The 26,579-nt window shown below is 47.9% G+C and overlaps 1 protein-coding gene across 4 annotated transcripts in view; it reads right to left on the bottom strand.

Annotated features, from left to right (window-relative positions):
• The window catches only part of AMBRA1 (autophagy and beclin 1 regulator 1), a 249,360-nt gene that overhangs the window by 199,579 nt on the left and 23,202 nt on the right, over positions 1 to 26,579 (bottom strand). For all 4 annotated transcript variants that reach the window (XM_085884254.1, XM_085884255.1, XM_085884251.1 and 1 more), the window contains exon 6: positions 20,259 to 20,325. In XM_085884254.1, coding sequence (XP_085740380.1) covers positions 20,259 to 20,325 — 67 coding nt within the window. The remainder of the gene's footprint in view (positions 1 to 20,258; positions 20,326 to 26,579) is intronic.

Below are 26,579 nucleotides of genomic sequence, written 5' to 3' on the forward strand. Positions count from 1 at the left end.
CAATCACATGTACAACCAACAACTCCCCATAAAGAAAAAAACACAAAATACTTGGAATCACACACGACCCGCACATGACCTTCTCTAAACACGTATAACAAACTACCGTCACACAAAAGTCGATGAAAAACTCAACGCACTGAAAGTATTAACCGATACAAAGTTTGGGAGACAAAAAAAAATTCCGAACAACTTCCAAAAAGTTTATCTGAACAATATCAACTCTGCCAGCCCAAGTTGGGCACCCACCAAATCAAAAATAAAACTTCAAATAACAAAAAAGAACACAAAGAACCATAAAAGGCTGCACCCAACTTACTGACATAAATCATCTTCACACTTAAAACAAAAATACTCCGTCAAGGAGAGCCAGGAAACAACATGTTTCCAATTTCAAGTCTGAACTCTCAAACATGTTTCCCTCCTCCAAATCTTTGTGGCGTGTAGTTAAGTCTGTTTCTAGTGTATGTTCCCCCCTCCATCCCCTCCCTTACCTCAAATGGCTGCACATCTGACACTGCACGTGAAAAGGCTGAATGCCTCAACTCCGTGTTTGCTTCTAACTCGTGTCCGAAACCCATCGCTTTCTATACCCAACTTACCCAGCTGTCCCTGGACTCTGTGTCCTTTTCTCCCGACAAGGTGGAGAGCTTGCTGTCAAACCTCGACTCAGATTCTGTAATCGGTCCAAACGGCACAAGTCCACATGTCCGAAAAACCGGCTCCGCTCCGCTTATAAAAAAAAAAAAAAACCAGAGTTGGTGTCAAAGTTGGTGTTAAAACAAGCTACAGATTCATTATCAGCAATGGCTCATAGCACATTACTGTACATTTTGTTGCAGGTCACGACTCCTTAATAAATATGAACACCTGACACTTATTGTAATACGAGTACTCAATGTTTATTCCTCTTGCTTTGCAGCCGCAATTAGCCTTCTTGGTTTTCTCAACACAAAATTTGTCTTCGTACAAATACTGTGCAGTATTGATATTAATCCCCGGAGCTCTGATCGCACCATAATTTGGCACCTCGGTTACAATGTCTCAACTCCGGATATGCTGCGGCCTGCTTGATAACTCAATCGGAGATCCCTCGATTCCAGATTCACCACACGACTCACGCAAAAGCCTGACCAGGGCAAGGGAAATGCCGTATTGCTCCAAGCTTACATCCCCTTTGTCTTCCCAGTCCACAAATTATTTGATCAGTCCGTCCAAGACACAAAGGCTCGTCTCTCCTTCCCTGTAACTCCTCCATGCAACACCTGCACCTCTCCCATTCCGAAAATAAATATTGGCCGCTCTACATTTTGGTGAGTCCCCTGTAACTGTTCATTTAATTGTCCATTTGTGTACTTCATTTGTGTTCTTTGTTGATTTGTTTAATATTTCTCTCTAATATGTAGTTAAGTGAGGTTAAAGTTATGTTAGGGTGACTGACAATGTGCCTTGGGAACGCATCCTCCCACTCCCATCATAACATTACTTCTATGGGAATATCTTGACTTGCTTCATGGTATTTTCTCAGAACGCATTCATGAAGTTAAATGAAACTTGCTGCAGTGTGTTTTAAATTAACAATTATACATTTCATTTCAAACAATTTGCAATTTTTTTATTGACGCAATTCAATGTGTTGAAACCACTGATCTCTACACCTGGATTGGTCGCGTCCACAGCGATTGTATACCGAGGAGTGAAGTCACCGGAAGTTAACTTTCCGCCATCTTGTCTCCCTCAAAACATCACTGCAGCGAACTACGAAAACGGCAGACTGGCAGTAAGAAATCTCCAAATGCAAGCAATAAACTTTGCATGTAACTCATGCAAAGTTTTATTAGTTGGTGTAATGAACTTGTGGAAATCACAGACCTCATGTGACCGTGAGAGAATGTCACTTTGCGTGGTTTAATCACCTTTTACGTCTGTGCTGACAGGGAAGGTTGACATTTCACATTTTCATGTGTTAAGTGTATTTTGTGATATCATACACACAGTGATTAAACGCAGGTGGAGACCTTTGGGCCCATCATACCTGCACCACATCAACAAAAGAAAATTCAAAATGTTTTTTGTAACGGTTTTTATGTAGTTTTTTTTCCAACTTCCAGAGGAGTGGGCATGGCCAGACAGTCTTGGGTGAAAAAAAAAAAAAAAACAACCACACAACACCCCTTGACAAGACCCCCCCCCCCCCAATCAACGACACTGTGCAGACATGCACACAATCATCCATCAATGCTCAAACTTGCAAAAAGTCCTGCCAACATCCCTCTACCCCTCTCTCTCTCTCTATTGAGTGTAGCCTGTGCTGATGGTTGCATCATTGGTTGGGACACGGCTGTGCCCCTGATGCAGTGTCCCCCTTACCAGTACACTGGTACTCATTTTGCCGACCTCGGAAGGATGACGGGCTGAGTCAACCTCCTGGTGTATATTAATTCAGCGGCCAATGGGGCTTGAACTCAGGACCCTGGGATCCCAAGCCGCCACCCTAACCACTAAGCCAACACCAGGCTTTTTCCTCTACCCCTCAATCTCCATAACTTCCAGGTTCCGATCTAATTGGTTCACGAAAAATATAAGTGACCACTATATTCGTTATTGTTGTGTGTCTGTCTGTCTGTCTGTCTGTCTGTCCCGAGCATAGCTCCGTGGGTTTTGATCCGATCCTGATGAAAGTTTGGTGGGAGGTTTATATCATAATCTAGTTGTGTTTTCCTGAGAATGGGCGCGGTGCACCCATTATGGGCGGAGCCACGCCCAAAAAACGTGTTTTTAGGGGGTAGCCGATTTCAATTTGCATCTTCTCCTTGGGGTTTTGTCGAATCTGACAGGGGTTTCGGTATTTGGTTAGCCCAATGGCACCTGCATAGCCCCACACAGCTCGATTTTTCATTTTCGTCCCAAGGTCAAGGCCACAAGGTCACGTACTTAGAAAATTGCGAATTGTGTTTTTAGGGGGTAGCCGACTTCAATTTGCATCTTCTCCTTGGGGGTTTGTCAAATCTGGCAGGGGTTTCGGTGTTTGGTTAGCCCAATGGCAGCTGCATAGCCCCACGCAGCTCGATTTTTCATTTTAGTCCCAAGGTCAAAGTCACAAGGTCAAGGTCACGAACTTAGAAAATTTCGAATTTTGACATAAAAATCAGACGACCGCCCAAACATTGAGAGCGAGAATGACAATATTTTTTATGCATAATCTTGAGGTCATTCCCCACCGAAAGTCTTGAAACCATTTTGCTCTATCTCGAATACCTTGCCCGTGGCGCCCCCTTCAAGTTTGTTTTTACGCTGATTTCATCAAAGTATGGATAATCCTAGGAGTGCGAAATGCCATAAAGCCTATATGACGCTATATTGTTCCTGGAATGTTCCAGAGGAAGCTTTGCACCAAAGGTCATAATCCTTGACCTTTAAAGTTTGCAAGGGTCAAATTTTCAAAGTTGTGGGAATCGAACCGGGTTTTCAACTTTCTTTGATGAACTAACTCCAATAAGCTATAGCACGTATCCTGTTTCCTTATTTTAATGTCCACAACATTGTTTTGTGACCTTTGAAGGTTATGCAAAGGTCAAATTTTGAAAGTTGTTGAACGAAACCGGGTTTTCGACATTTTGCAGCTAATAACCTGTCACTTGTACCACATCATGTTGATCATTTTTATAACTTGGTCAAACATTATCACATTGTCTCATCCTTGACTTCTGAAACAATCTACATCGTCAAATACCGCTCGTGAACCATCGTCGTCTTCAGACTTGTTCCAATTTATCCCATCTACTGTTTCTGTCACCAATTCCTTTCCAGACCGTTCCATGCATTAATATAACTACTCTTTGAGTGAAAGACCCCTACCTCACTACCTTCTTAACTCAACTCTTCTTTACTCTCAAGCAATGCTCCTGGTGTGATCACTGTGTCTACTCTGTTGAATAATTCTTCTGCACCTATTTCGTCGATACCTTTCAATACCTTAAACATCTCAATCATATTGCCTCGTAATCTCTTTCTTTCTATTGCATAAAGGCCTGTCTCCTTCAACCGCGACTCAGCTGAGTCAAGTGAGGGCCGGAATCAATCTGTTCGCCCTGCGTTGAACCCTTCAACATGGCAGCTCTGTCCTTCCTGAGTTGTGGTGACCAAAACTGCACACAATATTCTAGATGTGGCCCTTATGGTGTACAAGGTGCAGGGGAACACGAGAAGCAAGAGTGTTAGCATCAACTCCGCTTTATTGCGCGTCCGGATGTACATTCCTGCCACCCCTAGCGGGCGAGTCATGATATACGAAAACCCAATCACGTGATACAGCACACTCCTCCCCTCGTAAAATGACAAGTCAAATGATGAAAGGACAATCAAAACATGACCAACCGAAACCAATCAACACTCATAATCCTCCAAGTACCGCGGCCGCACCCTGACCCGCCTCGGATGGGCAGCGCCGCCAGACAGCCCAGGCTCAGACGCCTCCCGGCTCGGTCGAGGTGACACCCCCGCCGGACTCGCGCCATCCGCAATAACAACCGCACCTGGCCGACCAGCCTGCCAGATGTCCCCGGGCAGGACTGAATCAGGCGAAGACCCCCTGGGCATCGGCAAATCCGGCCCTGGCGATACAACGTCTGGCCACGGCGACATTACAGGTGGGGGTCCCACATCGTTCGGCCCGAGGGGGTGTGGGGGGGGTGACGGTGAACAGTGATCATGCATTTGGTCCACGTGCCGCTTCCACACCTCCCCAACATCAGTCCGCACCATGCAATTCGCCGGCCCCAGTACCACAGAGACCACAGCCGGCACCCATTTGGAACCGTGGAAATAATCGCGCACCATTACCCGCTGTCCCACATCGAAACCGCGCAGCAGCGTCGGACACGACACCGTCCCACTCCCCAACCCTCCAGGTCGCAGCAAATCCAGTCTGGACCGCAATGCCCGTCCATAGAGATGAATGGCAGGCGAATCGCGTTCCTGAAATGGAGCAAAAAGACATCGACCACTGTCTGCACAGGTGCAACACCCTCCCCCCCCCCCTACTGCGCAAAGCCCGTTTCAACATCTTAACAAACAACTCAGCCTGCCCATTCGTCTCAGGATGATACGGTGCGGACCTTAGATGTCGAATACCATTTTGACGCATAAACTCATCAAATACACCTGCGATGAACTGTGGACCGTTATCAGAGACCAGGATCTCCAATAATCCTTTATTAGTAAAGATCGTCCACAGTTTCTCCACTGTAATGTTTGCTGATGTATGCTGCATGACTACAACCTCCGGCCATTTAGAGAATGCATCGATCACAATCAAAAACATTTTGCCATTAACCGGCCCCGCAAAATCTACATGGACCCTCTGCCAGGCTCTGTCTGGGGTCGCCATAGCCCCGAGGCTCGACGCGGGTTATCAGCATCTGTTTGACACGCGGCGCAACACTTAACCAACCGCTCAATGTCTTTGTCTAACCCCGGCCACCACAACAGGCTACGAGCAAGACTCTAGGTCTTCACGACGCCAAAGTGACTGACATGCAGTTCTTCCAAACACCGCTGCCTGAACTTCGGTGGAATCACCGTCCTCGTTCCCCACATAACGCACCGTTGGACCAACGACAGCTCCTATGCGCGCGACGTGAAAGGTTGAAATGCCGGTGTCGAAGATAGATCGCTCCAGTTCCCCGTAGAAATCGCCTGGATGACACGGGCGAGCACCGGATCACGAGCCGATTCCACCGCGACCTGTCTGGCCGTGATCGGCCCGCTTTGGACCTGGCCCAGCGCGAACACATCGACCCGGTCAGCCGACTCAGACACAGCTGGATCCTCCACACACGGCAAGCGTGAGAGCTCGTCGCAGTTAGCATGCTTCTCGGTGCTTCGGAACTGAATATCATAATCGTAAGCAGCAAGAAACAGACACCACTGCTGTATTCGCGTGGCCGCTACCACCGGTACCCCGCGTTAGGGTCTCAGGATGAATTGAAGCGGTTTGTGATCCGTCTGCAAAGTGAAATGCCGCCCCAGCAGGTGTTGATGAAACCTCCGCATACCCCAGACAAGGCTGAGAGCCTCGCGCTCCATCTGGGAATATTCCCGCACTGCTGCGGACAGGGTCCGGGATGCAAAACAAACAGGCCGCTCGGAACCATCGTCCATCCTGTGGGAGAGCACTGCCCCGATGCCATATGCAGAGCTGTCGCATGCCAATAAGAGCGGACGCGCAGGCTCGTAGTGCACGAGGACCGTTTCCTCTGTGAGCAGCCGCTTGACGCGGTCGAACGACGCCTGGTGTGCAGGCCCCCAAGCCCAGCGCCAGTTCTTCCTGAGCAACCGTGTTAACGGCGCAAGTTGTGAGCTGAGCCCACGTACAAACCTTTGGTAATACTGGGCCATACCAATGAACGAGCAAAGCTGCGTCTTGTCGCGAGGCGGTGACATGTGTTGAATCGCCTCCACCTTCCGAGGACCTTTCAACAGCCGCTCCGGCATAATGATGTGCCCGAGATATTCCAAGCGCTGCTTGAAGAATGCGCACTTGTCCCTGTTTAAGCTCAGGCCGCACGCTTCTAGCTTTGTCAGCACTTGGGCAATGTTCGCAAGGTGCTCGTCCGCCGTTTTCCCAGCAATGAGCACATCGTCCAGGTAGGTCTGAGCAGGCAGGCCAATGCAAACTTGATCCATGGCTTTCTGCCACAAGGCTGGGGCCGAAGCAATCCCAAAACAGAGTCGGGTATATCGATGGAGCCCTTGACACGTGTTGATTGTCAAAAGCTCGCTACTCCCGGGATCCATCGCAAGGTGAAAATATGCATCACGCAGGTCTAGCTTCGTGAAGTATTGACTCCCCGCCAATCCCGCATATATTTCATCGATTGACGGCAGTGGATATTGCTCCACGCTGAGCCCCGGGTTAACCGTGGATTTGAAGTCCCCGCACAATCAGACGTCTCCATTCCGTTTCAGCACCGTGACAACCGGAGTGGCCCAATCTGAGTACGACACCCGTTCGATCACCCCACAGGCCTCCAGCCTCTCCAGTTCACCCTTGACCTTGTCCCGCAGGGCATATGGCACCGGTCGTGGTTTACAAAAACGAGGAACCACCCCCTCCTTCAAGGAAGAGCTTTGCCTCCACGCACTTGAGTTTCCCAAGGTCGTCGCAAAACAAACCTTGATGTCTTTGAAGAATCTTCTCCAATTGATCCTCCCACCGGCTCGGCACAGGTTGCACAAGGTGAATTGCGGCCCAGTCTAGCCTGATGCGGGACAGTCAGTCTCGGCCGAGGAGAGACGGTCCCCTCCCCCGCACGACGTACAACGGAAGCGTGGCGACCTGGCCTTGGTACCGCACAGACACGTCTGCCATCCCGACTGGCGGTATCTTCTCGCGGGTGTACGTGAACAGCGTGAGGTTTGACCTGATAAGCTTCAGGCCGTTGAGTCTACGCGCGGTCTGTTCGCCGATGATCGACACAGCCGCTCCCATATAGACCTGAAACGTGATCGGCGTTTTGTTCACTTCGATTTCCACCGTCATCGGGCGCGCCGCCGCCGGGCCAATTGAAAACAGGCTCAACAACGGCCGCCGGTTCCGCCCCGGGTCGCTTCGCACATCGCCGTCCATGACCTTAACGGTGGCCGGCGCCCCACACGCTTCAGATGACCCACCTTGTGACAATTTAAACACACGGTGCCTTTATACGGGCACGCACGGCGCAGGTGTCGACCTCCGCATCCCAAACATGTCCGCGGGGTCACCTCGCCGCACGTGCAGTCGCACGGCGACGTCCGACCCGCACCGAAGGTCGTGCGTGCGTCCCGGGGTGCTCGCGACCCTCGTGGGCGGTGCTGGCCCAAACATCCTCGCGAGTCTGCTCGACCGCTGTAGCCGTGCTGACCGCCGAGTCGAATGTAATGGCTTCACCCTTCAGCCGTAGAACCGCCGAAACCATCTTCGCATCTTGTAAACCAGCAATAAAACGATCTCTGAGCCGAGCTGGACACTCCCCCGCCGTGAACTTGCAGGCCACGGAAGAATGCTTAATCCACGCCACGAAATCAGCGACGTGCTCCTCTGCACCTTTCGAAAGGCGATCGAACTGGTATCGAGCGAGCTGTAATGACTTCTCCGGCACCATGTGTGCTTTCATCTTCTCCACAACGTCCCAAAACGACAGCCCATCATCACGGGGCTTGTCCGGCGCCACCAAATCACTCAGTAGTCGATTATAATGCTCCGCCGAAAGCGAAGCGAGCAAGATCGACTTCTGTTTGCTCTCGTCGACCACATCATTCGCGTGGAAATAGCATCCCAATTGCTCCGAAAACAATTCGAAGTCGTCTCCGACGAAAACGGGCACATGTACGTTTTCAACCATCCTCGTCAACCAACTATGGTGTACGAGGTGCAGTGGAACACGAGAAGCAAGAGTGTTAGCATCAACTCCGCTTTATTGCGCGTCTGGATATACATTCCTGCCACCCCGAGCGGGCGAGTCATGATATACGAAAACCCAATCACGTGATACAGCACAGCCCTCACTAAATTCCTGGGCTATGTTAACAACTCTTTTGATATATAATTGATCCCCCTCCAAATACAACTGAAAACCCGATTTGCTTCACATTTTGCTGCCTGACACTGTGCTGCCTGCTTACCTCCCATTTCTCTTACCACCCCGAGATCCTTCCCCCATGTGACACACTCCAACATTACCCCTTGTATCCTGTAATCTCTATTTATATTGTTCTTCCCTATCCCCAACACCTGACACTTGCTCAGGTTAAATTACATTCTCCAATCTTTTGCCCAATCTATGAGAGTATCAACACTTTCCTGAATCTGATCACCACCCCCTCTGCTATCCACCTTCCCTCCAAGCTTTGTGTCATCTGCAAATTTGAAAAACCTCCTCACCTCTCTCTCCAAATCATTGATGCAAATAATAGTAATGGTCTGGGTCCTGATGCCCGAGTACATATAAAGTTGACAACTTTAAGAGAAGAAAGAGAGGTGGGATGGAAGGGATCCATGGTGTAAGGGAGGGAAGTGACCGAGGGGGAAGATGGGGGGGGGGGGAGTCTGATTGGGGGGGGGTTCCTTCCCCCATCCCTCCAAATGGTAGGGGAATGTTGATTTAACCTGAAGTTTGTACATTCTAAAACATTCTTGTGTGCAAAATGAAAGCAGAATCATCTTCTTCATTAATTGATGTATTTTTTTCTGTTTTTAACACGCAGCTCCTGAATATGTTTTGAACTTTACATTGTATAACACACTAGGAGTGTTGAGATGGGGGGGGAGGGGTGGGGGGGTACCCTACGCTGCCTGTGAGAAAAGTACACAGCTACATGATATTATTTACAAGAAGGATATTATATTTATCAGGTTTCAGGATGTGTTGGACATTGAAAGGCTATGTATGGAGTTATTGGCTTAGTCATGGTTAACTTTTGCCTGCGAACTTTGGTCTCAAAACGGCCGTCAAGCCAACATCTCGGAGCTTCCAACTTTGCCCCGAAAACATTAAGAAACGTAGAATAACAATAACAAAACATATTTTAAACAACATAAAAAAAACATGACTTTCGTTTTGTTTTTGATGAAGTGACCTGGAGCCTAATGTAACTTGGATGTTAGGCCTATGTTTGTTTTCCGATCCAACCCTGTGTCGGGCCTCATAATATGCATTGATCGCCTCCTTGCAATTTCCAAGGGAATTTTCCGGAATTCGATTGCGTAATAGGAACAGTAATTTACTTCAAAATCCATTAAAACATGAGACAGAAGTTGAAATATATTTGAAGAAATATATTTTGCAAAATCGGCCGGGCCGGGTTCAACGTTGCGTGTTACTACAGTTCGCCTCTTTTGGGTGAGACAAGATGGCGGACAGTGCACTTCCGGTGGCTTCACGCATGAGACGTCGTGACCAATCCAGGTGGAGAGATCAGTGATTGAAACATAGATATGTCGATTCTGAACAAAAGTCGAGACCCTGACTTTTATGGAAAAAAGTATCGACTTATTCGCCAAAAAATACTACACTCAACGAACCACACTCTGGGATCCATCCATCTGAACAAACAGTCCTGCCATCTTTCAGAGTAACATTATTTCGATTTCATTCCGGTTTACCATTCCACAATCAAAACCTATCAACACAAACTCAACCCAACTCAGGGCCAGTTCAACCCATGCTGTTGCTTTGAACTTGACACTGCACACCACTGAAATAAAATTTCACACCACTGAATGCACACACCAGTGTGAAAGGAGAGAGGAGGAAGGGGAGGCAAGGAGGAAGGGGGGCGAGGAGGGATGGGGGGGTGAGGAGGGATGGGGGGGGCAAGGAGGGGTGGGGGAAGAGAAAACAGTATGAGGTGAGAGGAAGGGAAGGAAGACGTGCGGTGGAGCGTTAATTACGATTCATACTGTTTCATCAAAATGATGCTGCATAGGATAACAGTGAAGATGGAAAGAAAATAATGTCTGAAATCCATTTTGTAATGGTCAAATGAAAACATGGTCTGGAGACAAACTCACGGAGCATGGATCGCCCGCTCGGGGTGAAGGAGCGCGGGCCGCCCGCTCGGGGTGACGGAGCGCGGGCCGCCCGCTCGGGGTGACGGAGCGCGGGCCGCCCGCTCGGGGTGACGGAGCGCGGGCCGCCCGCTCGGGGTGACGGAGCGCGGGCCGCCCGCTCGGGGTGACGGAGCGCGGGCCGCCCGCTCGGGGTGACGGAGCGCGGGCCGCCCGCTCGGGGTGACGGAGCGCCGGCCGCCCGCTCGGGGTGACGGAGCGCCGGCCGCCCGCTCGGGGTGACGGAGCGCCGGCCGCCCGCTCGGGGTGACGGAGCGCCGGCCGCCCGCTCGGGGTGACGGAGCGCCGGCCGCCCGCTCGGGGTGACGGAGCGCCGGCCGCCCGCTCGGGGTGACGGAGCGCCGGCCGCCCGCTCGGGGTGACGGAGCGCCGGCCGCCCGCTCGGGGTGACGGAGCGCCGGCCGCCCGCTCGGGGTGACGGAGCGCCGGCCGCCCGCTCGGGGTGACGGAGCGCCGGCCGCCCGCTCGGGGTGACGGAGCGCCGGCCGCCCGCTCGGGGTGACGGAGCGCCGGCCGCCCGCTCGGGGTGACGGAGCGCGGGCCGCCCGCTCGGGGTGACGGAGCGCGGGCCGCCCGCTCGGGGTGACGGAGCGCGGGCCGCCCGCTCGGGGTGACGGAGCGCGGGCCGCCCGCTCGGGGTGACGGAGCGCGGGCCGCCCGCTCGGGGTGACGGAGCGCGGGCCGCCCGCTCGGGGTGACGGAGCGCGGGCCGCCCGCTCGGGGTGACGGAGCGCGGGCCGCCCGCTCGGGTGACGGAGCGCGGGCCGCCCGCTCGGGGTGACGGAGCGCGGGCCGCCCGCTCGGGGTGACGGAGCGCGGGCCGCCCGCTCGGGGTGACGGAGCGCGGGCCGCCCGCTCGGGGTGACGGAGCGCGGGCCGCCCGCTCGGGGTGACGGAGCGCGGGCCGCCCGCTCGGGGTGACGGAGCGCCGGCCGCCCGCTCGGGGTGACGGAGCGCCGGCCGCCCGCTCGGGGTGACGGAGCGCCGGCCGCCCGCTCGGGGTGACGGAGCGCCGGCCGCCCGCTCGGGGTGACGGAGCGCCGGCCGCCCGCTCGGGGTGACGGAGCGCCGGCCGCCCGCTCGGGGTGACGGAGCGCCGGCCGCCCGCTCGGGGTGACGGAGCGCCGGCCGCCCGCTCGGGGTGACGGAGCGCCGGCCGCCCGCTCGGGGTGACGGAGCGCCGGCCGCCCGCTCGGGGTGACGGAGCGCCGGCCGCCCGCTCGGGGTGACGGAGCGCGGGCCGCCCGCTCGGGGTGACGGAGCGCGGGCCGCCCGCTCGGGGTGACGGAGCGCGGGCCGCCCGCTCGGGGTGACGGAGCGCGGGCCGCCCGCTCGGGGTGACGGAGCGCGGGCCGCCCGCTCGGGGTGACGGAGCGCGGGCCGCCCGCTCGGGGTGACGGAGCGCGGGCCGCCCGCTCGGGGTGACGGAGCGCGGGCCGCCCGCTCGGGGTGACGGAGCGCGGGCCGCCCGCTCGGGGTGACGGAGCGCGGGCCGCCCGCTCGGGGTGACGGAGCGCGGGCCGCCCGCTCGGGGTGACGGAGCGCGGGCCGCCCGCTCGGGGTGACGGAGCGCGGGCCGCCCGCTCGGGGTGACGGAGCGCGGGCCGCCCGCTCGGGGTGACGGAGCGCGGGCCGCCCGCTCGGGGTGACGGAGCGCGGGCCGCCCGCTCGGGGTGACGGAGCGCGGGCCGCCCGCTCGGGGTGACGGAGCGCGGACCGCCCGCTCGGGGTGACGGAGCGCGGACCGCCCGCTCGGGGTGACGGAGCGCGGACCGCCCGCTCGGGGTGACGGAGCGCGGACCGCCCGCTCGGGGTGACGGAGCGCGGACCGCCCGCTCGGGGTGACGGAGCGCGGACCGCCCGCTCGGGGTGACGGAGCGCGGACCGCCCGCTCGGGGTGACGGAGCGCGGACCGCCCGCTCGGGGTGACGGAGCACGGAGCACGGACCGCCCGCTCGGGGTGACGGAGCACGGAGCACGGACCGCCCGCTCGGGGTGACGGAGCACGGAGCACGGACCGCCCGCTCGGGGTGACGGAGCACGGAGCACGGACCGCCCGCTCGGGGTGACGGAGCACGGAGCACGGACCGCCCGCTCGGGGTGACGGAGCACGGACCGCCCGCTCGGGGTGACGGAGCACGGACCGCCCGCTCGGGGTGACGGAGCACGGACCGCCCGCTCGGGGTGACGGAGCACGGACCGCCCGCTCGGGGTGACGGAGCACGGACCGCCCGCTCGGCGTGACGGAGCACGGACCGCCCGCTCGGGGTGACGGAGCACGGACCGCCCGCTCGGGGTGACGGAGCACGGACCGCCCGCTCGGGGTGACGGAGCACGGACCGCCCGCTCGGGGTGACGGAGCACGGACCGCCCGCTCGGGGTGACGGAGCACGGACCGCCCGCTCGGGGTGACGGAGCACGGACCGGGGTCACGTGCAAACATTAAAACTTTTTTTTTTAAGTTTCTTTTTTTTTCTTTCCCCCCCCCGCCCCCCAGATTTGCTTTGATTCCCTGTAGAGTACCTCGAGAAAACTCCGAAAATACAGGGTGGTCATAAAGTCTGGAAACAGATAATATTATGTCATTTTGTTGCAGTTTGAAGTGCGGGAATGGTTGGATGATATTTTCATCAGTGAGATAATTTCATCCTCCATCAGTGAAAGTCTTTCCTTGGAAAAGCATATCTACTCACAGTCCGCAAGGCCTTTACACATTGCTCAATGGAGTACTGCTCTCCCCTTGGGGTGACGCCCAGGCATCAAATCAGTTTCTCCTGCATCCGATGGAATCTAAAGCTCTCAACATTATTGGAATCTCCCACAATGAGGCCAAAACACAAACTCTGCTGCTTTCACATCAAAGGCAAGTCGGTGGCCTTTCAGTTTTTTAAACCACCTCTTCTCTGATAATTCTCCGTCTGCTCTCTCAATCATCTGACCCTCCCCAGCAACTCCAAACCATTTTCAATTCTATCAGTGGCACGCGTGCAACGCATGCACACACACGGACACAGGTGTAGCATACCGTAGCGTCTCCAGCGTCATTGAACTACTCCCTCAAAGTTTTGTGAAATCGTACCAGACTTCTGTACTGCACCTAACTCTCTTGTGTGTATGTCATATGTTTGTGAAATATTTTTTTTTTTTTTTTTTTTTTTTTAGTCTTCTGAAAAAAAACTTCTTTTTTTTTAAACTTAAATATTCAACTTAAATTGCTTGTAAAAAAAATGCAATTAATCAAGAATATTACAATTATATTTGCAAAATAAATGTTTGAATTCTGCTTGGTGTAAATCATGACAACTCGGCAACTCAAGTACTTATCCTCAGTTAAAACAAGTCAGTTTCTATCGTGACGTGCGGTGAAGTGTTTTGAATTACGTGGCGGTGAGGTGTTTTGAAATACGTGGTGGTGAGGTGTTTTTAATAACATGGCGGTGAGGTGGCTTCAATAACATGGCGGTGAGGTGGCTTCAATAACATGGCGGTGAGGTGGCTTCAATTACATGGCAGTGAGGTGGCTTCAATAACATGGCGGTGAATTACGTGGTGGTGTTTGGCCCAATGCAGCGACGTGTGGAGAGGCGAGTGCAGCGAGCTGATCCACGGCAGACATGTATATATATATATATATATATATATATATATATATATATATATATATATATATATATATATATATATATATATATATATATATATATATATCTGTGCAGTCTGTTGTCCTGTCCTGTTTTGTCACTGAACTACTCCCTCAATCTCTTGTGAAATCGTACCAAAATTCTGGGCTGCACATACCTCTCCCATGTGTATGTCCTAAAGTTATTCTATCTTGAATAAAAAAAAATTTTTAAAACAAATCTTCAACTTCAAGTGCTGATAAAAATGTCATATAGCGAACATTACAAATAAACCAATGTCACCTGCAGGGTGACCCGTATCTTGCCAAAAGGTGACCACGTGTGACTTCTTTAAGGTCACACTGAGGTGAACAGAGCTGCTATCCTCTCGGAGTGACTCCTTGAGGAATATCTGCCTACGAGAGATTCCGATGAGAATCGTTCTACAGAGTAACCATGAAAAATATGCTTTTGCCTCATAACGTCACCAAATAACGTCATAATGTCTCAAGCTTGACATATCTAGAAAGCACTCATCGAGGTGTTCAATTTGAGGTACTACACGATATGGTTCCTAAAACTTGAAAATTTGACCTTGGAGTCAAATATGTTTGACCTTAGGCACTAACCATGAAGGTCAAGGCCAATCGCCACCAAAAATTAATCAGCTGAGCGCCAGACCATGAACTATATTCCCATGAAGTTTGAAGACGATCCGATCAAAATTACTCAAAAAATAAGGGTTTCGTCGACTCCCCTGATTTGGGACAAAGTGACCTTGACCTTCAAAATTTTGTGCACTGAAAGGGACCTCTGATATGCGAAGTTACAAAAATTTCCAATGATAACTGTGCTCTGCAGAATTTTTTATACGTGATTACAGACAAACAAACAAACAAACAAAAAAGAAAAAACATACAAGCTGACTAACATATCTTGCAAAAACTTCGTTTTGGCAAGATAATAAATTTGCACAAAACAAATGTTTGTATGATAATTGGTGTAAATCATGACAACAAAGCAACTCATGTATTTATCGTCAGATAAAACCAAGCCTGTCTCGATAGCGATGTGTGGTAAGGTGTTTTGAATTGCACAGCGGGAGTTGTTTTGAATGACGTGGACGTAAGGTGTTTTTAATAAAATGGCGATTACGTGGTGGTGAGGTGATTTTAATAATGTGGCGGTTATGTGGTGGTGATGAGTTTTAAATAACGTGGTGGTGAGGCATTTTTGTAACAACATGGCGGTGTTTGGACAACTGTAGCGACGTGTGGTGAGGCGAGTGTCGCGAGCCGATCCATGTTAGTATAGATACACAGTGCCTATAGAAAGTCTACACCCCCTTTTTAAATTTTCACTTTTTGTTGCCATGTAGCCTGAAATTAAATTGCATTAAATCAGACTTTTCCCACCTATATTTACATATCGTAACACACAACCTCGAAGTAAAAAAAAAAAACAAATTCAACAAATTTCAGAAAATTCATCAAAAATACAAAACTAGAATATCTTGTTTGGATAAGTGTTGGATAAGTGAGTTAAGACTTGGTGGAAGTTCCTTTGACAGCAATTACAGCTAAGTCTGTTGGGATAGGTCTCTACAAACTTTGCACACCTTGACTGCGCAATACTCACCCATTCTTCTGCACAAAACTGTTCAAGCTCAGTCGTGTTGTCTGGGAAAGCATTGATGGACAGCAATCTTCAAGTCATGCCACAGACTTTCAAATAAATTTAGGTCAGGGCTCCAACTGGGCCACTCAAGGACATTTATCATTTTGTTCCTTAGCCACTCCAGTGTAACTTTGGCGCTGTGCTTCAGGTCATTGTCATGCTGAAAGGTGAACTTCCGTCCAAATTTCAGCTTTCTTGCAGAGGGCAGCAGGTTCACTCGAGGATTTTTCTGCATTTTGCTCCATCCATTTTCCCTTCTATCCTGACAAGTATCCCAATCCCTGCTGATGAGAAACATCCCCATAACATGATGCTGCCACCACCATACTTCGCAATAGGGATGGTGCTCTTTGGGTGATGTACTGTGTTGGGTTTGTGCCAAATGTAATGTTTTGCATTGATGCCAAGAAGTTCCATCTTGGTTTTGTAAGACCACAAAACTTTTTGCCACATGGCTTCAGAATCTCCAGAGTGGTTTTATGCATACCTCAAACGGGACTCAAAGTGGGAATTTTTGACTAAACGCTTCCTTCTTTCCACCCTACCATACAGGCCAGACTTGTGGAGTGCTTGGGATATTGTCATCACATGCTCACAGTGACCAGTCTTTGCCATAAAGACCTGAAACTCTTTCAAAGTTGCCATTGGCCTCTTGGTGACCTCTCTGATCAGTCACCTCCTTGCTTGGTCATCCAGTTTGGAGGCACGGCCTGATCTTTTTCAGAGTCTTGGTGGTACCATATGCCTTCCACTTCTTAATGATTGTCTTGACTGTGCTCTCGGGGATAATGAAGACCTTTGAAATATTTGTATGCCCATCCCCTGATCTGTATGCCTGGTGTGAGCTTTATGGTTAGGGTGGTGGGCTTTGGATCCTAGGGTCCTGAGTTCAAATCCTGCTCAGCTGTTGAATTAATACCAGGTGGGGTTAACTCGGCCTGTCATCCTTCCAAGGTTGGCAAAAAGGGTGCCAGCATGCTGGTATACTGTGTCGGAGTGGCGACCCATCCAGGATTGTGCCCAATAGCCAAGGAGACTGGTGAAGCAGCACCAACGCTCTGCAGAGAGTATGGTCCCAATCTCCTCCTCCTCCTCCTCCTCCACCTCCTGATCTGGGCCTTTCCACAACTTTATCCCAGAAGTCTTTTGAAAGCTCCTTGGTTCTCATGGGTGAGTCCTTGCTGTGGCATGCACTCCCCAGCACAGTAAACCAACAGAAACAGCTGATTTTATACTGAAATAATCAAATCATGAAAATTTAATGCAAGTGGAGGCCAATTAACTTAGTGTGTGATTTTGAAGGTGATTGGTTACACCTGAGCTAATTTACAATCTCTCTGACAAGAGGGGTGGACACCTATCCAACAAAGATGTCCTCGTTTTTGTATTTTTAATTAAATTTCTGAAATTTTAAAACTTGCTTTTTATTTGGAAGTTGTGGGCTACGGTGTAAATAAGGGTGGAAAACGTCTGATTTGATGAAATTTAATTCCAGGCGACAAGATAACAAAAGGTGAATATTTTGAAAGGGGTGCAGACTTTCTAAGTGCACTGTATATACTGTCGGACTCCGCTTTTCACCGATTCGCGGACCTCGCGTAGTCGTGGGTCAAAAAGTGTGACCTGTTTCTACATTCACCATTCGTGCATTTTTATCACTTCAAGACTGTTCTCCTATATCCACCTGGGAAATTGGAAATCAGCCAACATCACAGCATTTCATTAAAAAATTACTCCCGGTTGGGGGTGATGGTCATCTCTGAAGCTCTGTAGATGTGGATCTCTGATCAGCTTAGAATGGCTTCGATGTCGTCTTGTCTTTTGGTTCAACATACAGACGAAAGCCCGGAAGTAAAAAGGATATAATAGAAAACCTCAGAAATCAAATTACAAATTCGAAAAATACGACCTGACCAGATTCAGATATTGTACCCTACTATCATAATCCGTTGGAAATTCTGCCAAGATCGGATAATAAATGGTGGAGATAATGTTGAAATTAGCTGATTTTTCAACTTTGGAGTGACCTTGACATTGACCTTCAATCGTGTCTAAAGTCATACCGTCGTGCATCACTCCTGGACCCCTACCTACATACCAGGTTTCATCAAGATCGGGCGAAATTTTTTTTGACCGCATCACATCGACGATTTTTCCAACTTTGAAGACACGTGACTCGATAACCAGAACGGGTTTCAAAAACCGGGCCCGACAAATTTAGATATTGTTCAATATTATCAGAATCTGAAGAAATTTAGATCGGATCATAAACGGCGGAGATAGATTTTGAAAATGGACGATTTTGCAACTTTGGAGTGACCTTGACCTTAACCTTCAATCGGGTCAAAGATCATACCGTCATGCATCCCTCATCGACATCTACCCACATGCCAAATATCAAGAAAATCGGAAGAAAAAAATGGGGACGTACGTACGGACATAGAGACTGGTTTTATTAGGTCATCTCGAACGAGATGACCGAAAAAAGGTACATCAACGGATTTCCTTAACTATAACCCAAATGAACTTACTGTGATTCCAATCATCAGCAACGTCATGGAATCCATCGTCTCAGTTGACATGAAACCATTCCTTTTCTCCAACAACCTCATATCAGGTAATCAATTTGGATTCAGACCTGGTCACTCTACCTTGGACATGTTGCTTCAACTCTACCAACAATGGTGGAAGCGCTTAATATCAGCCATGAGATCAGGGCCATCTCTCTCTGGACATATCTCAAGCTTTTGATACAGTACGACATCCTACCTTGCTCTCCAAACTGTATGCCTTTGGAATCCAAGGCCAACTCCACTCTGCAATTATCGTACTGACTTCCTCCACTCTCCAAGATATCATATGGCTCTCAACGGAAGTGTTTCATCCCCTCTCCATGTCAAGGCTGGAGTACACGAAGGGAATGTTCTCAACCCAATATTCCGAATCTTCATCAGTGATCTCATTGGTGCTCTGGAAAATCCTTCATCTCTTTGCTGATGACTCCAATCTCTGCCGTGACATCTCTCATCCTTCTGACACACAGGCAGCAGCCTCTCCCCTCTACTCAGACCTTGAAAAAAATCACAAACTGATCAAACACAATTTTGCTCATGTATCCATATTGTCCACCATTTGTGCTCTCCCTTAGCCCTCATCGTTACCTGTTTCCCTTATTTGTCCATTGCCATCTACTTTCTCCATCCACCCTGCTGTTGGTTTTCCCCTTTCTCCTGCTGTTCCCTTTATGTTGGTTGTGTCCAAATTTGTTCGTTGTCGTTGCTCTTCAATGAGCCAAGACTGTGTAAACAAAAAAAATATATATTCATAAAAAAGCCCTCCTCAAACCTTCAATCCCAAACCTTCAAGCCCTTCTCGCAAACCCCAAGTCATCAAGTCCCACTCCCTAACCCCAGGTCCTCAATCTTCCGCTCCCAACGCAAAGTCTCCAACACCACCCCCCCCCCTTTCACAGGCCACGCATTCAACCCCCCCCCCCACCCAATCCCCTCCTCTCAACTCAACCCCTCCACCTCCCACCAAAAGTAGTCAACCCCACCCAAAATCTCAACTTTCCCCTCTCAACTCTGTCCCATCTTTGCTCTCCCCACCCCTTCCGAACCCCGACCCCGTCCCCATCCCCTCCCCCTCATAAAAGCAAAAGTGGATTACATCAATCACAAATTCTTATATCAGATAGAAAGATAGGCAGATACAGAAAGACATACATTGCAAAATTGCATAACACAGACAAAACACAAAGGCATTCTTATGACAGACAGGCATAGATAGACAGACACACAGATAGATAGATAAGCACATATATAAATAGATAGATTGGACACACACAGAGATAGACAAAGACACACAGATACACACACACACACACACACACACACACACACACACACACACACACACACACACACACACACACACACACACACACACACACCCCAATATAAAAGAACAAAAAATAATCCAGAAAAATAGGTCGTCAACATTTCCTATTCGGTTGATATCAGTAATTGTAAGCTTCTTCTTCGTCTCGTATTCAATTCTTGCACTTGTTTTTGTCAGTGGAATAATCAAGACAAGAAGATTAATCAGTGCAATTTTTTTTTGTTTGTTTTTTGCAGTGTTGTCTTTAACTAGCACATATATAGTGTCAGAAAAAAAATACAAGAAAGCACGTCTATCATTCTCGCCTGGACTGGCTTGACTTTGAAAAGATCTTTTCAACCCCAATGACATATACAAGATTAATGCAAAAATATGTATCTGTATATTAATATACTGCAAACATACAACCACAGGTTGCTCTGTTTTAATTAGCAATCTCAGTTGTCAATTACCTGCTGGTTTGATGGGTTGACCACAGCGGTCAGCAAGTTATGCCCAAGAGGGTCAAAGCGAACCAACCTAAAAAAAACAAAAAAAAGATACATATATCATGAGTTTAAACCACAAACAAAACTCGCTTCACAAAAGCGAAGACAAGTGTCTGTGGAAAAGTTTGTTCGAATTTAAAAACACTCATAAATGCACAGAAAACAGATAAAGAATATAAAATAAACTTCAACCTGAGACAGAATTGGCAAGCCATTTGAAATATGATGGAAATGGTGAAATAAAGCAACTTCCTTACATTTTCTGGGCAAATGCCTGTTTGGACTGAAAGGTTACAAAAATATTGCTGACTGTGAAGAACAATGTAATTGAATTTAAGAGGAGATGCGAGAAACGAAGGGTACATTGCACGGGATTTAAAATTATACAGGTCAAAAATCAAATTTGCATTAAAAAACAAAACATCGTAATAAAACAATAACAATAACTAGAGGGGGAGCACTCGGTAGAGTGCAAAACCTCCGCCGCAAATACTGCTGGGTCACTCAAGTGAACCTTATATCTTATTCATTAAATATGACGTCAACAGTGCTGACAGAGTTATAGTTCTTTTCTCCAACATTTTTTTTTTGGGGGGGGGTTGGAAATCACTTAAAACATGTAGAAATGCAAAAAAAAATTCTAATATTTTTTCAAAATGGCCGCCATAGCGGCCATATTGGATTTTGGACCGAGTCCAAAATCTAATGGCATGCTCCTTGGACCATACCTAATCCCCCCACCAAGTTTCGTCAAAATCCGTTGAGGAGTTTTTCCGCAATACTGTTCACAAACAAACAAACAAACAAACAAACAAATAAACCAATGTCACCCGCAGGGTGACCCGTATCTTGCCAAAAGGTGACCACGTGTGACTTCTTTAAGGTCACACTGAGGTGAACAGAGCTGCTATCCACCAGGAGCGACTCCTTGAGGAATATCTGCCTACGAGAGATTCCGATGAGAATCGTTCTACAGAGTAACCATGAAAAATATGCTTTTGCCTCATAAAGTCACCAAATGACGTCATAATGTCTCAAGCTTGACATATCTAGAAAGCACTCAGAGGTGTTCAATTTGAGGTACTACACGATATGGTTCCTAAAACTTGAAAATTTGACCTTGGGGTCAAATATGCTTGACCTTAGGCACTAACCATGAAGGTCAAGGCCAATCGCCACCAAAAATTAATCAGCTGAGCGCCAGACCATGAACTATATTCCCATGAAGTTTGAAGACGATCCGATCAAAATTACTCACAAAAATAAGGGTTTCGTCGACTCCCCTGATTTGCGACAAAGTGACCTTGACCTTTGACCTTGACCTTCAAAATTTTGTGCACTGAAAGGGACCTCTATAGGCCTCTGATATGCGAAGTTACAAAAATTTCCAATGATAACTGTGCTCTGCAGAGTGATTTATACGTGATTAAAGACAAACAAAAAAATAATAATAATAAAAAAAAAACATACAAGCTGACCAACATATCTTGCAAAAACTTTGTTTTGGCAACATAAAAACATCCAAGCTGACTAACATATCTTGCAAAAACTTCGTTTTGGCAAGATAACAAACAGAAAGGGGTGAAAACAGTAACCTCCGATCTTCGATGGCGGAGGTTAATAATAATAATAATAATAATAATAATAATAATAATAATAATAATAATCAGGCACACCGTATACCTATTTAGGTATTTATGCACTACAGACCTTTATGTATTGGTGAAATTTTCAATATTTTTTGGAAGATTTGCATCCAAAAATGGTTAAGACAATATAATAGTTTTGATTACACTGAACAACAAATTTCAAAAAATTTTTTTTACTGGAGATGTGTAAAGTGATTAAGACTAATTTGGGTACGCTGATTTCAAAAATCATAACCGTTTTGCTGTATCACGTCAGGATTTTCAGGAACAGAAATATTCCCATTGCCTAGAAGTCAGGATTTCAATGAAATTTACATATGTCTTTAACATGTCTATTTCGTACAATTGTTGTTAACTTGTGTTATATTTCTTTCTTTCAGATAAAGATGAGTAGGCGTTCCTGTACCAATCATCCTGACAACTTCTGTTATGTCTGTGGTCGGTATACCAAAAAAGATCAACAGCGAAGTATATCTACAGCAGTGAAAATGAAGGCCGCCTACTTTCACTACTTCGGGTGTAAGGTGGGGGACCAAGAACAGAGCTGGGCACCACACATCTGCTGCACAAGCTGTCACACAACCTTGACTCAGTGGTTGGTGGGCAAGCGCGCGAGCATGCCATTTGCGGTGCCCATGATATAGCGTGAGCCGCAGAATCATCATGATGATTGTTATTTCTGCTGCACAAGCATCGCCGGCTTCAACAAGAAGAATAAAGGTCACATCAAGTACGCTGACTGCGTCTCTGCTCGTAAACCTGTGCCTCATGATGACGAGAACCCCGTTCCAACACCTCCAGCTGATCAGAACATAGCTGTAAGCAGTGGTGAAGAGGATGATGATGATGAACCTTTTGAACCCGACACTCAAGAATCACACCTTCTGAACCAGGGAGACTTAAATGATCTTGTAAGAGATCTCTCGCTGTCAAAGGCGAAGGCAGAGCTGCTTGGATCAAGGCTGCAGCAGTGGAATCTACTTGAACCTAACACCAAGATATCCTTGTTCAGAGCACGTCACAGAGACATGGTTGAGTTCTTTGAGATGGAAGACACGATGACATTCTGCAGTGACATCAACGGTCTGTTGAAAGAACTTGGGTGTGATCACGATCCTGCAGACTGGCGCCTCTTCATCGACTCGGGGAAGAACAGCTTGAAGGCTGTTTTGCTCCACAATGGCAACGAGAAACCATCAGTCCCACTGGCTCACGCGTTCGGCATGACAGAGACCTATGAGACTATGCGGCAGCTGCTTGATTCCATCAAGTACAATGACTTCAACTGGCACATCTGCGGAGACTTGAAAGTGGTGGCGCTGTTGTTAGGGCTGCAGTCAGGCTACACGAAATACATGTGCTTCCTTTGTCTCTGGGATAGCAGAGACGACAAGAATCACTGGACGAAGAAAGATTGGGAAGAGCGAAAAGAGCATGTACCTGGTCGACACAACGTGAAGCATGTCGCCCTTGTCGACCCAGCCAAGGTTTTCCTTCCACCACTCCACATAAAGCTCGGCTTGATGAAAAGTTTTGTACGGGCAATGGATCTGAATGGGCGTGGGTTTTTATACCTCAAGGAAAAGTTTGGCAACACCTTGTCGGAGGCCAAGATCAAGGCTGGTGTCTTTGTTGGACCGCAAATCCGACAGATTATGAAGGACGAAACTTTTCCGACAACTCTAAACCCCAAAGAGCTGGCAGCGTGGAGGAGCTTCAAAGCTGTGACGGACAACTTCTTGGGGAACGAGCGCACGGACAACTTTGAAGAAATAGTGCAGCAGCTGCTGGAGTCCTTCAGGAAACTTGGCTCCAGGATGTCCCTGAAAATCCATTTCCTACACCAGCACCTGAACTTCTTCCCTGACAACTTGGGAGCAGTCTCGGACGAGCACGGCGAGCGATTCCACCAAGAGATTTCACTCATGGAGACGCGTTACCAAGAGTGGCACAACCCGAACATGATGGGCGATTTCTGCTGGTTCCTGCATCGTGAAACTGACACAGAGCAGCACAAACGCAAAGCCAAATGCCTAAAGCATTTTTAATTACATTCTAGTGGAGTTTTTTCTGTAATTTCTATAATTTTGAAGCATTCATGATGAAATAAATGAATTTTTGTAAATTTCATTGAAATCCTGACTTCTAGGCAATGGGAATATTTCTGTTACTGAAAATCCTGACGTGATACAGCAAAACGGTTATGATTTTTGAAATCAGCGTACCCAAATTAGTCTAAATCACTTTACACATCTCCAGTAAAAAAATTTTGTTGTTCAGTGTTACCAGTCATGTGTGGCTGTGTGCATACATGCTTGCAAGGAGAATTAATAAACGGTCTATGATGATGCAATAATTATGCTATAACCTCAGAGTAACCGACACCTCATGAATGAAGTCCAATCCTTTCATTTTTGCACCTCAAACAATCTTTTTGAAAACGAATCACGAAAACGAATTTTGAAAACAAATATATAATAAAGTACAATGCATATTGGACTTTGTTGGATGACAACTAATCACAATCCTTTCACTGCATTTTAGAACACCATTTTAGAAAACCATCAGTGCCCATCAGTCGCTTATTTGACAGGTTTATCAAAAGACATGTTGCACTTCGCAAACGCATTCATGCATGTTTATCTGAGAGTCTCAATAAAGACGTACAATTAAGTGAAACACGTGAAAAAACAGGAACTTTTAGAACACATAGTTGCTGTTGTTACTGCTTCTGTGATTGTGGCTGTGGTTGTTACCTCCACCACCAAAGGTGGACAGAGGTTATGTATTCACCTGTTTGTTACTCAGGAAATTGAAGATTTGCAAGTACTGCACTGTATATTGGTTGGTCTCATCTGGTATTCTGTCTGTCTGTCTGTCTGTAGCCTTAAAAACACATGTTTACTCCAATCCTCACAAAAGGTAACCACCTGGAAGCTTATTGTTTGAGGTCCAAACAGAGGTCAAGGTCACACAAATCATTGATTTCCATCTGATTCACTTGGTGTGTGTGTGTGTGTGTGTGTGTGTGTGTGTGTGTGTGTGTGTGTGTGTGTTATATATATATATATATATATATATATATATATATATATATATATATATATATATACATATATATATATATACATATATATATATATGCATATATATATATACATATATATATATATATATATATATATATATATATACAAGGTCGGTTTCTATTTGAAAAAATTGTGAAAGTTGCAAGTCTCACCCCCCCCCCCCATTTCTTTTCCTTTTGATGAGAAAACATCACTGATAAAGTTTCAGCCAAATCGAACTATGTTTAGGGGTCGCTACCGGATATTGAAATTTCGGAATTTTGTGCTTTTAAATATCCCCGCTTTAAAATGTTATAGAACCACTCAATATGGCAGTCCATCTTGAATTGATTATTTTAATTGACTGTCATAGGTAAGATGGCGTGTGCACGATATTGGTCCAGATGGGCCCCGCCCACCACTTCCTTATATGGTCACAGTTATATGCTAATTTGGTTATTTTGGTGTATTGTCTTCCAGACTGATCACCCGGTGAACGATAGTCTCATTCGCGAATATGGTTCTGAGAAGTAAAGATCCACCAGTGTGGCTGGTCTGAGACAGTGCTCCAGAGCTATGTGGACGTAAATTGTCATCGAAACATGAAGTCCTTCAAGTGTTTTTCCATTTTCATCTGACAGAGAAGAAAACAGCCCAGGAAAGTGCAAAATTAGTGACTGAGAAATTGATAAAATTCTGGGACAGAGCGAGAATTCCATATGGACAGACTTATCATGTGATAAAGAAAAATCAAGGACTTATTTGCTGACTGGCAGAAACTTCATAAAAACAAGAACAATAAAACTAAAACGTCACAAACTCACATAGACAAGGAAAACAAGTTCTCTGAAGACCTGGATGATTTGATGGACATAGCACATCAAAATGCTTCAGATATGATTATCATAGAAGAGGATAAATTGTTTCTGATTGCTCAAAGGGAGGACGGGAGACGAAGATACATGAGTGAAGTTGATACAGATTTAGCAGAGGAAGAAAAACGACGAGAAATGTTTGATACACAAATACAAAATTGAGGGACAAAAGAACTTAAAAGATGTGCCGAAGAGAGTGTCGCAGATCTTATGGACTCGATAAGCAGTGGAATTGAGGAAGATGACGTAGATATCTGGAAATCACCTCGCCCAGGGACATCCACATCCACGTCTAAAAGGGCTCGAAAATCGGTTCTAACACCAAACCTGGAGGCTTCACTTGATCGGGCTAAAGTCAGTGACCACAAAGCTACATTTATCTTGGCCTCAGCGGCGCAAAGTCTGGGCCACGACCTAAACGACTTATCTATCAATAGGTCAACAATCTGAAAACAGCAACAAGTACATAGACAGAAGATTGCTGAATCATTGAAGGCAGAATTCAAACCCACAGTGCCACTAATGGTGCACTGGGATGGCAAGTTACTTCCAGATTTAACCGGGAAAGACCTGGTGGATCGTCTACCATTTATTGTGTCAGGAGCCGATGTCCAGCACTTACTCTGAGTAACAAAACTTCCAGGTGGAACTGGTGAATTGATGGCTAACGCCATCCACACTACACTGGAACAA

Source organism: Eptatretus burgeri, chromosome 6 (genome assembly GCF_056783735.1).
Source record: "Eptatretus burgeri isolate ZD-2024b chromosome 6, Ebu_testis_v1, whole genome shotgun sequence".
NCBI classification, from domain to species: Eukaryota; Metazoa; Chordata; class Myxini; order Myxiniformes; family Myxinidae; genus Eptatretus; species Eptatretus burgeri.